The following is a 12,665-nucleotide window of genomic DNA, read 5'->3' on the forward strand; positions in this document are numbered from 1 at the left end:
GCCTCCTGCGCCCCGCGGCCCGCTCTGGGAGCGGGTCTTGTGCCCTCGCCTTGCCCCTCGGCTGACCGGGCTCCTAAGCCCGCCCAGGCCCCGTACAGCTGGCCGCTTGAGGACAGTCGCTAGCCGTGATCGCCGCCAGGGTAATGAGGGGAGGCCGGGTCCGGGAGGGGAAGGTCTAGGGGCCGGTCAATACCAGAGGGAGCACGCTCGGTCCGCGCATGCCGCGGGAAACCCGGGGCTGGACCTCGCCTCCGGGTCTTGAGCCCGGTCCGGCGTGGCTAGCGGCCCCTGCACCCCTGCGACTCCGGCTCTGCCCTGAGCCGCGGGGCCACGCGGTGGTGGAGGCACCTGTATGCGAGGCAGGCAGTGCCGGCCAGGTGCGCGGGTCGAAGCTGCCTGCAGCGCTGTCTCCCCCAAAGCTCTCACCTTTGGCCGCGCTCACGAGTCTGGTGGAGTTTCCAAACACAAGACACCCTCCAGCGCCAGCTCCAAGTGCCACCTTCTGCGAGTTCGCTACAAAGTCCCCTCAAAGCAGGCCTAGAAAGAAACCTTTACAAAAGCAAATGCTCAAGCTTCGTTTTGTCCTCGGTATTTAAGTTCAGCGTTGTGTTTTTCCCTCGTGGGTTTGTATTGTACAGTACTTTATTCCTCAAAACTTGATAGGGATTGTGACACAGCGTCTGCCTAGCACAAAGCACACAGTAGGCGTTCAGTAAATACTTTTTGAAAACATGACTCATGATACTAAGTTTGGAAAATTCTACTGAGTTGTGCGTCACTATAATTTTTGAGATATGGGTTTCCAAGATCACTTTGAAAATTACAGTAATTTAAAAACTCAGCAGAGAGTTAAAGCAGGTGGTTTTATTTATTTTTTATTTTTGCATTCCCTATAACAATGGACTCTTTTGGATGATTAACTCAAAACCCGAGTTCTGTAAATAGACGCAGCCCCTGATTTTCACAGTGTCAGCCTTTCGGGTTAAAGTCTTCAGATGAACCATTTTATTATAGAACAAATTTAAATTATTTATAAAGCTTTATTCTAATTAGCTTTTTAAATACAAGCGCAAGTGACCACACCGTTTTACTTATGCATACATTAATTAGAAACAGGCCTCTGAAATACAAATTTTAAAAAAGTATTTTTATGTTCATACCTAGTGAAAGAGCACGCAGAGAAAATTATGACAGCAAATCACCCCCCTCCCAGCCCTTACTAGGTGCAGCTGCTGCCCTGACCTCAAAATGTCTTGTAAAATTATCTCTTAATAATCTTGCATACCTAAAGCAAAAACCTCTGGAATTAAACCCCATGGGGACAACCTCTTTAGTATTAACTATTCTCACAGATTGTACCTGTTTCTTTTGAGTTTTTCTGAAAAATAGGTAATGTAACAGTTTAAAGTTTTTACTGTTTAAGAAAGAGCTTACTGTTATTAAGTGGAAAAAGCAGGATTAAAATTCTAATAACCAGAAAATTTAGTTAATCATGATGTCCCTAGTCTTTCTGCTTGTGAGATGGTAAGCTTACAGGTGGTCAGGGCCTTATGTGCATGATGACCAGTGAGTATCCCCAGTGCCCAGCACAGTGCCGTATCCATAGCAGCCATTCATTAAACAACTGCAGAATGAATAGTTGGCTGTTTCGCATTATAGTATTACTTTCTATGTGTATATGGTTTCTTAATTTGTTTGCTTATTTCCTTAGAAATGAACATTTTACTGCATCACAGGTATTAACATTTTCTTGGTTATGGAAACATTGCCAACTAGCTTTCCAAATGAGCCATCCCATTTTGCAATGATATAATTGAGTGTGCCTTTTAGAGCATCCACTCAAGTTCTTATATTGATACAGTGTTTGGTAGTTACCAGTACTTTCAGATGAAGTAACTCATTTGATCTCAATCACTCTGGAAGATGGGCAGGGCAGGCATTGCATTCCTCCTTTCCAGCGCCTTAAATCAATGATAGTGAATGGCAGATGACGAAATAATCATACTCTTTCAGTTTCTTCTTCCCATTCTCTACCTTTGGTTTGAACATCCTGAATAAATTCACATCTTTCCTGAGCAGTAAAATTGGGTACCACTCTATAATATCTATGGTTTACAAAATCTTCCTTTTCTTTCTCATTTTGCTCAGATATTTGCAGAGGCCTTGCTCAAACTTGAGGAATTAATTAAAATGAAATAGTGAAGCACAATTTATATGAAAGAGAAGATATTATATTGATTAGGTGTAAGGAAACAAACACCCAGGCACTAGCAAGTTTAGAACATTAGGAAAGATCTGGAAACTTTTGGTGGTGCTTTTGTAGTTCCTGAATCTGAAGCAGTAACTATTTTAAATCTCTGAATCTGTTGCAGAGTCTTCATAAATTATTGAGAGTAATTCTTTATTAGTGGAAGTAGACAGGGATTAGTTGAATAATAATCCATATATCTTTCATATCTGTCAGTACATTACAAGAATATAATTGAGAACTAAATATCATAAGGTTAAAATATTCAACCTACAGAAAATAATACTTTCACGTGAACACTGAAAAAATTTTCTTTTTTTAAAAACATGGCAACAAGAAAATGTTATGAATTTCTAGTCTGTTACTAATCTTGATTCTTCCCAATTTTGCTGGTCAGGGATGGTTTAATAGGTAATCTGATCAGGAAGTTTTGGAAACCTCGAAGTTTACTTGTAAGTGGAATTGTTGGAAATTCTTGGGGCATATTTATAAGTGGCACTATTTACATCAAAAGTGGGTCTAACATTTCTGTATTGCTTTCACCTTTGCTTAGGATCCTTTAAAAAAGTAGTACAGAAAAGATATGGAAGAACAGATGCAGAATACGGAGGGTTTGAAAATATTCAGAACCTCCTTTCAGTTTCACTGTGCCTTTCTGTTGTGATGTCAGATCCCAAGTAAACAGAAATGCTTTAAAAGGCACTTTTCAGGAATGTCTCCAGTCTTTGTAAGGAATAGCTACCTAAATATTGTGTGGGTTTATGGCAACTAGTTCTTCAAGGAATGTTTATGTAAATTTCAATTATTTTGCTTTTGTTTTTTTCAGTAGAATATTTCTATATCTTGAAGATAAGGCAAAAATCTTCTCTGTAATAGATGGATTTTTATCAGTTTCTGTGAACTAAAGCGATTCAATGTCTCTTCTGGTAAGTTTTTGTTAATGTGGATCTAATTTTGTGCCATCAGAGTAATTAGATGTTAATACCGAACCATAAAAGGCAGATTCCGATGGGATAGTCTTAGGCTCTGAGATGTTAAGAAATGAGTTAAATTCTCATTCAGTTTTTGTCTCTTCAAAAAAGAGGTTCTCTTATACTTTTTTGATATACTCATTATTGTGCTCCTTTGACCCCTGCCCACTTTTTCTCATATATATACTGTACTTAGATATGTCTCTCTCATCCAGTTAACTATGCCTTATCCTTTAAATCTTTAAATCCATCTTACAAATTTTCATCGTACTAAAGACAAGCGAAATAGTATTAAAAGTAACCCCTTGACTTAACAGCAAGACAAAAAACATTTGGATCAACATATAATATGATGTATAGGTACCAACTTGTTTTCTGTTTATTTTAGATCCATGGGATCTGCTTTAGATTAAGTTTACCGAACATTTAGGATGTTCACCGTGTCTTATGTAGAATACAATACTTGAATATTTGAATTATTATATTAAAGCAGTGATCTTTTAGAAACTGATGGGTGCATTTGGATGATGATTTGTAATTTACAAATACTTTCATACATCATATCTCTTTCAGTCTTCAAAATTGTGAGTGATTGGCAGGGCAGGTGGTATAATCCTATTTTGAGTTAGGCCCAAGATTGCAAAGAATTAGAGCCAGGGCTCAAACTTAGATCTGCCAATCAACTCCTTTATTTGCCAAGTCTGAGAGGCAGAACTATGAAGTTAGGAGACTGTATTATGTAGAAAATACAGAATATGTTTACTTTTTGTTTAAAGTATAGTTTTTCTACTTAAAAGTGGGAGCTTTCTATATCTGGAAAATACATTGAGATGAAATACCTACCTCATTTTTCAAAGCAAGTATCAGCAAACTTTTTCTGTAAAGGGCCAGATAGTATTTGTATGCTATATGGTCTCTGTTAAATTACTCTTCTTTTATTCCAGTGTGAAAGCAGCCATAGGCCATATGTAGATGAATCTGTGTTCCAGTAAATTCTTATTCACTAAAAAATATGGATCAGTTTGATTACGTAAGATGAACAATTTTATAACAATTTGTAAGTTGGATGAGATATAAAAGGGCATTTGATAGATGAAGATCCTGAGATTCAGAAGGCTGCATGGTTGCCCAGGGCTTCCAAATTTTGCAAAAAGGATATCTTAATCTATTATTACATAATTATGGATTTTGTGATTTATATTCATTCAATTTGTTAATAATTTTACTTTAAATGATAGTCTTCCTGAAACGATGAAATATTTAGAATTCTTTGAATGAAAATATTTATATTTTTTACTAAATGAGATATGTATACAACTGAGATAAAGTCGATATTTTTACTTATGAAGTATTCCTCCTCATTCAACTTTTACCCTTTGTTTGAAAGCTAAAAAATGGTGTTTTCAAAGGAGCAGCATAAGTAAAATATTTTCCTTTAGATTCACCAGAGTATAACTGCTTTTCACATGGCTATTATGATAATGGATAAAAAAAATCACATTCTAAAATATTTTGGAGGAGCTTTCTCCTGGATGGTTTTAAATCATCATACTGCCTAAAAGAGATCACCGTGTAGATTTTTCATGAGCTATTATATTCATCAGCATCCAATTGATTCAATGTGGATATAAAAATGTTTTGAAGGATAAAATATGACTATTTTGTAATTCTTTTTTTTATAACCCAGGCAGCTAATGAACATGCTCACATTTTTTAGGAGAGAACAGCAAAAATATTCTGCCTTGTAATACTGGCTGGTTTTAGCTGTCTGCATATTCAATAGTGACCAGTTTCTTGCACTGTGAAAATTTTATATAAGATATTGAAATGGAAGTCTACCATGTTTATAAAATGTTTTCTCTATAAACTGAAAGCATGGATCATACTCTTATTTTGAAAGTAAATCAGGGTCAATTTAAGTTTTAATAAATACGCCCCAATATGTCTTAAATTAACTTCTCTTTCATCAAAAAAAGTGATGGGCCTTTTTTAGAGAGAAAGGCTTTTTATATGCTTGAATGTCTTTTGATAGCTGTGGCAGAGGTCCCCCCCCAAGACTACTTCCAGGTTTGGTGATTTGCTAGGAGGACTTGCAAAACTTGGCATATAGTCAGTCATACCCACAACTAAGATTTATTATAGCAAAAGGATACAAAGCAATATTATCAAAGGGAAAAGGTACATGAAGTGAATTTTGGAGGAAACCAGGCACAGACTTCCAAGAAGCCTTTCCAGTGTGGTCACATAGGATGTGCTTAATTCTCCCAGAGCTATGACAACATGTGAAATATTGCTTACTAGAGAAGCCCATGAGAAACTCATTCTCAACATTGTTAACTTCTGTTCTTCGGGGGCAAGTTTTACATAATAACAATGGGGATATATATAAAATTATTTTGATAAAATTAATAAGGTATACAGACTATCTGAATTCAACTTAAAATAATCAGTAATTCAGGCTAACTGGGAAAATGGTTGGTTTGATTAGGTGAAAAATTCTGGCATGTTTTATTTATTCATTTATTTTCTGGCTCTCACACTTGGTTTTGTTAATTCTTTAATGTCACCACATATTTGATCCCTTTTACCCCATCTCCCAGACATATTTTAAAAGAAAGGATGTTTGATTACTAATGTTCATATAAAAATGAGTGTTCATGACATGCTTGAAAATTTAATTTATTATGAAAATCTCTTTCATACAATTTGTTTATACTTTTCATTCGACATGTCCTTTCTTCCTAAATGCTATAAGGCCAACTTCACTCCACTAATTGATGATGAGATAAATCATATGTAGGTGTTACATTTCTTTATGGGCTATATGTGATAATAGGATCATGAGTTAAAATGCAGGAAAATGTAAATTGTGATAATGAACTAAGTCTTTTAATTTGCTTTGAGTTGAAGTTAAAGGTGTTTATCACTTTAAGAAACAAAAGTGGTTCCAAATATACTCAATATGTGGTTTAATGTGGATAAAAATGGTTCCTACACTTAAGAAAAACTGAGGATCAAAATTAAAAAGGATTTTAATAAGTACAGCAGAATAATCTTTAGCTAACTATTCAGAAAAAAACTGCCAAGTCGATGAAAGGTTAAATATTAATACCAGCTGTAAAAATGAATTTATACCATCACCTCCAGAAGGGAGGACAAAGATTAGAGATAAGATTAGAGATAATGCCAAGTATAGCAGATATTAAATTTGTCTTCTGTGCATCCACCTGCCTCTCCTTTCTTTCCCATACTATGTACCTCCAGGTGTGGATCCTGGCTTCAGTTTCAGGCTCTTGCATGCCACCCTTTCCCTTTGCTCCTCACCCTGGTCACCAGATCTTTTTGTATCCACATACCACCCCTACTTATCTTACGACTCATTTTTCACTTATTTAATCCATTTCTGAATTTCCAGGATTGTTTCTGTGCTTCACGAACACAAGTTGAATCACTCAGACCAGAAACACAGTCTGAAACCAGTATCCATCAATACTTGGTAAGAAAATGATTGAGTACAATTAATACTCCTTTGCCTTCTGTAGTACCATTCACTCCTATTCCTCCTATATCTCTTTTCTTTACAGTATATTTTACTATTTATTCTTCCCCTACTCCTGTTACTCTCCAGAAATCTATAATTGACCTCTTCTCTTCTGCCTAAACCAGCTTTCCCTGAGCGGTCTCTCCTATTTCTATGGCTTCAGTTGCTCAGATTTCATATTGTCCTCAAGCTACCTCAGGTTTTCCTTCAGGTTATGAGGAGACCCTGGCATCAGTCAGGACTGATGATTCTCAAATTTTTACCTGCAACCCTGGATTCTTCCTGAGCACCAGAGGGTCTGTAGAATCCCTCAGATTAGGGTTTTCAAAGGCATCTCTATGAAGTTTGAGTAAAACCTTAACGTTTACTCACACTTCACCAACCCATTGTATTTCCTGCTTTGACTAATGAAAACACATTTACTAGTCACTAGAAACTATGGAGTTATCCTCTGCCTCTTCCTCTGCTCCCATATCTAGTTTACATACCAAGTCTTATGAATCTGTATCTGAAATGCCCTTGAGTCTATTCCCTCCTTCACCTGATCACTGCTGCTACTGAAACCTCATCATCTCTCACCTAGACTATTGCAGGTAAACTCATTGTCTCTAGTTTCCTACACACACACACATAACCTTTCACCATTCAGATCAGTATTCAACACTGTTAGCAATACAGGTCTGCCGTGTCACTTTCCAGTTTTAAAACTTTCATTGGTTTCCAAAACCTCTGGGATAAAGCCTAAACTTTTTTTTTTCTTTTTGCATGCAAGAAGTTTATTGGGAAGTCCTCCTCACCAACACTTGTGAGGGGTGAAGGAGGCAGAGTTGGTTGTACCCAGGAAATCTGAATAGAGGCCTTAACCGGTCCAGTGAGCATCTCTGGAGCTGGCATGGCTCTACCTAAATGACCTAGTTATCCAAGGGCTCTGGGCAATTTTACTCCTGTATCCATCAGTCTTAAATACAGGCTGCCCCCAGAGAAGTCCTGTAACTCTGAGCAGGGCAGCAGCTTTCTGAAGAGGGTATTTCCCTTTACAAGACTCAGTTGTCCTGGTAGTTGGGGAGATGAGTGCCGCCATTCTTAAAGGAGATCTGGCTGTGCACCGTAGTATCCACCACAGGGAGAATCAGTTTGTCAAGGACAAATGTTACTGAGTCTTAGGTTATTAGTAGAGGTTTTCCAGATGGGTGAAGGGGAAGGCCTAAATTTAGCATGGTATAAGGAGTGGTTGGAACATGTCTTAATTTTCGAGTTTTATTTCTTGCTACTAAGTCTTAGCACATACTCTTCTTTCTGCTTGAAATACCCATCTTCCTTTTTTACCTCTAAAATTTCTTCTCATTTGTAGACTTGGCTCAAATGTCACATCTTTGAAGCCTTTCCTCATACCTTTTATTACATTATGCTCCTACATATCTTAGACATTCCCATAAAAGCATTTACTATATTATCTCACAATGATTGATATCTCTCCAGTTATAACATGATCCCCATCAAATAGGCATCCTATCTTTCTCATCTTTGTCTCCTCTGGGCAATGCTTGATGTAAATAATATTTAAAGAAACGTACTTGGGAATAAATATTATTCTTGGATCTTCCTCCCCCGCTTCATCCTTACTTTATACTGTAATTTTTACAACAAAATGGAACCCTCCTTGCAAATGGCTTGTTTCCTACAAAGTAAGGTAATCCCATTTAATCCTGTTTATACATTTATTCTGATCCTATCCTCAGCTGGCTTCTTTTTTGTCATTTCACATTTTACTTACTAACACTCTAAAGTCTTCCAGTTACCTGTCTTTTTGTATAGTAGGATGTAGCATCTGATCCTAGTTTTCATTCAGGTATTACCCTTTAGATTGAGATAGTGTCCAGAGAGTAAAGTATCTGTTGTTATCTCCTTGCTGTTGCTGCGAAAGAGGCCTAGAACTCAGAAGTCTTCCACAGGCATTGCTGTGTGTGTGTGTCTGTGTGTGCGCGTGTTTCCAAAATTCATGTGATATAAAATTTATCATTTTAACCATTTTTAAGTGTACAGTTGAGTGGTATAAAATACATTAATAATGTTATGCAACCATCACCACTATTCATCTTCATAACTCTTTTCATCTTTTAAAACTGAAACTCTATACCTATTAAAGAATTCTCTCTCCCTTCCCATCCCCTGCCAACCACCATGCTACTTTCTGTCTCTGTGATCTTAACTACTCTTAGTACCTAATATAAGTGGAATTATACTGTATTTGTTTTTTTCTGACTGAGTTATTTCACTTAGCATAATATTCTCAGGGTTTATTTGCATTGCAGTATTGCAGAATTTCCTTTTGAAGGCTGAATAATATTCCATTGAATGTATATACCACATTTTGCTTATTCATTCATGTGTTGATGAACACTTGGTTGCTTCCACATCGAGCTATTGTGAATAATACTACTGTGAACATGGTTATACACATATCTCTTCAAGACTTTGTTTTTTTTTTTTGCTTTCTAATTCTCTAGTCATCAAATCAAAAAGAGAAAGGTTAGTTTGGGATGATTTACTCTTAGTAAACCTATGTTGTCTTTTCGTGATTATCATGTTAAGCATCCATAATTCACCTATCTAGTAATTTGATATCAGTCTTTATTGGGCAACTTCATCAAGCTGGTCCTTTGTAGTTTTCTTCCCCCCACTTTTTTTTGAAAATTGGGTCATCGTTTGACTATTTCCATTATGGTTTCTTGTCTGAGTTCTACTATGTCTGCAAACTTAATACCCTGGATGCAATTGTCTTTGACCTAGAGGTTTGAACCTATTTAAAACAACCTGTTTTAGACTTCATCTACTTATTTACAACATATACACTCTAGTTTAAAGAAGACTCTTTTCTCTAATGGAGAAGATGGAAGCAAAGTACAGGTTGATTAGTCTGATTTCAGTCTATCTTTTGGTGACCTTATTCCATTTTTCAAGCAGTAAACTGTAAGACTCAGTTCATTCTGTTCTCTTGCCTTCCTGACAGTCTTATAGGTTATCACTTTAAATTTTAAAAAAATTGTTACATGCTCTTCTATCTCTTCTATGTGTTCTTTACATCTGAGTTTATTTGAAGACTACCTGTTCTAAAGAAATTAAATTGATTTATTCAGATTTCTTTTTTCTTCTTCTTTGAGATTATTTCCAATTGTATAGTAGAATTTCTTTTTACAATCCTTCATCCCTCTTGAACAATATTCACCTTTATTCATCTTTAGCCATGACCTTATAATTATATTTTTTCTGCTCTCTCAAAAGTTTAGGGAACATGTAGAATCAAGAATGTAAAAAGTAGTTAGCACAATTCCTAGCACATAGTAATATCATTCTAACTCTCATCTTTTTTCTCTCTACCCTGGAGGTAGCAGTAAGATTCCTACCACCTGTTGGTGCCTGTAAAGGCTCCTAAGTGTCTTTTGGATACTGGTGTCCTTTGGGAGATCCTCCTGGCTATCATATGACATCAGTGATGTCAGCCTCTTCTTTCTCCTGTGTGCATGTTCTTTCACTGCCACTGAGAGTGGTGCAAACCTAGCTGTCTGACTCCAAAGCACCTCTTTGAGACACCCCATGTTGGTATATGATCATTAACTCAGGAGGTCTGTACTCTGTTCTCCCATCTCTTGATGTTTAATTTCTTTCTGACCTCTCTTCTGATTAATTTCATCTTGTGAAAAACCTCTTCAGCAATTTTAATAGATGCAGTGTGGAAATCGTTCCTTGACTGTTAACACCTCCTCTAGCTGAGCAGGTACCTCTATTTTTAATGGATATAACTGGTGACCACTTGAAGCAAGTGCATGAGCACGAACTGTCTTTCACGGGTCTCTGCATCTCTTCCCTTGATATATTTGTTAGATATCCTGAAGAATTAATAGCCATTCTTAGTAACTCCTGAAAATGTTTACTGAAAATTGTGCTTGAAAATATTCTTTCCTACCTATAAATCTGTTTTTTCTGCCCTCTCCTCCTTTACAGGCTGATAGCTTTTTAACTAATATCAATTATTAGCAATTGTAAACTCTTTTTTGGATCTTAAAACAGTGTCTTAAGCCACCTTTCAGTGCCTTCTTAGTAAGCACTTATGTGTTTAAAAATATATTTGTATTTTATATTGCGGTAGAGGACCAAAAAAGTTTATATCTATTTTATTTTCATCTTTTTAAAACAATGCAGGTTGATGAGCGAACCCTTTCCTGGTTGCCTCCATCTACTAGAGCCAGTGAAGTGATCTGTTCCACCAATGTTTCTCACTATGAACTCCAAGTGGAAATAGGTAATAATCCTGGCTTTCACATAATTGATCCTTCAGTGTTAGAAATGAAATTGATTACACCAGGAACTTTTCAATCATAGTCCTTTAACCAAGTTAGTTTCTTTTAACTTAAAAACTTACTTAAAATCCCATTTGTAGTAGAAACCTTTCTCAGTTAAGTTTGGAACAGTGTGGGTTGTTGTTTATAGCCTTGTACATGTGAAACATTTGCTCTGAGTGTTCAGAAACATCTATTAAGTACTACGAACAGGTGCTATGTTGGGTGCTAGGGATATAAAGCCATGTAAACACTTGAGTTCACGTTCTCTCTGGGAAGATAGCCTTGTTTTATGCACTGGAAGATACTCTAGTAGAGGTGTGCTCAGTGTTAGGGAGCATTCAACTCTCTACCTCAGTCAAGAAAGATAGCAAAGAGGGGCTGGATCCTGAAGGATGAGGAAAAGTGCTACATGTTCTAGTCAGGGTGTTTGTTACAGATAACAGAAAACAATCCTAACACAAAAGAGGAATTTTTTGAACAATATTGCTAACTCACAGAATTATTGGCTAGCAAAATAAATAGGCTTGGAAGAAGCCAAGAGAAGCTATGTTACTGGAACCATGCCAGGGCCATGGCATAGGAGCAGCCTAGGTAGTGTACTCTCTAGTGCGGTACTGACAGCATCAATGTAGGGCCCCACTGCAGTGAGTTCTGACTGCCTCTGCTTCCTTATGGCACTCACTCCATCCTCCAGTTGACCAAGTTTAGGTCATTGACCCTCCCATGCCAGGGTCAAGGAGACAAAGAGAGAGTAAGGATCTGACCTTTTCTAAAATAGCATGAGGGTGGAAATGCCCTAAAATTAGAAAGGAGGTTCAGATGGTGTCACTTTAAAAAAGGTAAAAAATATTAATTCATTAGATGAATGAGGAAAGATGGTTAGAAAGGGACTACCACACAGTTGCTTAGAAGTGGGAATAAGGGGAGAGTAGGCAGTTGTAGGAGATAAACCTGGAAAGGGAGGTTCAGAACACATCGAAAGTTTTTGTATGGTGAATTTAAAAGTTCAGACCCAGTCAGCCCTTACAACTTACCCACTTCATTACTCAAAGGATTTAAGGCAAAAGTTTGGAATTTATCCTCTCCATGCTAGAAAGATATTGTGGAATAGTGGTGATGGTAATAATAGCATCTAAGAGGCATTATGCTGAACGGTTTATACGTAATTTTTCTTTTCACCCTTTTACCGCTCCCATTTTTCAGGTAAGGGTACTGAGGCTCTGAGAATTTAAGTAATGGTCATATAGCTAGTGATCTGAAATAAACTTTTCTGACTATGGGGTCTGAGCTCTCAGCTGCTGCCCTGTAGTACTGTTCTATTGCTGAAATGCTGACTTTAGAAGGGCAGCTCACAGCAGTTCAGGCAGTAGTCTGGAAGATGTAGCAGATCACTCATCACCTGAAGTATCATCCTCATCACCTGAGTTTTTAAAATTGCAATGCCTATATCCCACCACAAGCCTATTGAATCAAAATTTCTGGTGAATGGAGGCTTTGGCTTTTGAAGTCGTTCCTTCAGTAATTTTGATGCACACCCTGGTCGAGAATACAGGGCATAGTGAGGA

General features: G+C 37.2%; 1 protein-coding gene across 5 annotated transcripts in view; it reads left to right on the forward strand.

The window, feature by feature from the left end:
• Positions 1–12,665, forward strand: part of STRADB (STE20-related kinase adaptor beta) — a 20,327-nt gene continuing 7,662 nt past the window's right edge. For 4 of the 5 annotated variants that reach the window (XM_015596780.2, XM_006921355.3, XM_015596779.2 and 1 more), the window contains exons 1-4: positions 1–140; positions 3,075–3,174; positions 6,635–6,715; positions 10,961–11,060. In XM_015596780.2, the coding sequence (XP_015452266.1) occupies positions 3,163–3,174; positions 6,635–6,715; positions 10,961–11,060 (193 nt within the window). In that variant the 5' untranslated portion in view covers positions 1–140; positions 3,075–3,162. The remainder of the gene's footprint in view (positions 141–3,074; positions 3,175–6,634; positions 6,716–10,960; positions 11,061–12,665) is intronic. The other variant, XM_015596778.1, reaches the window with a different exon arrangement.

Source organism: Pteropus alecto, unplaced genomic scaffold (genome assembly GCF_000325575.1).
Source record: "Pteropus alecto unplaced genomic scaffold, ASM32557v1 scaffold3, whole genome shotgun sequence".
NCBI lineage: Eukaryota > Metazoa > Chordata > Mammalia > Chiroptera > Pteropodidae > Pteropus > Pteropus alecto.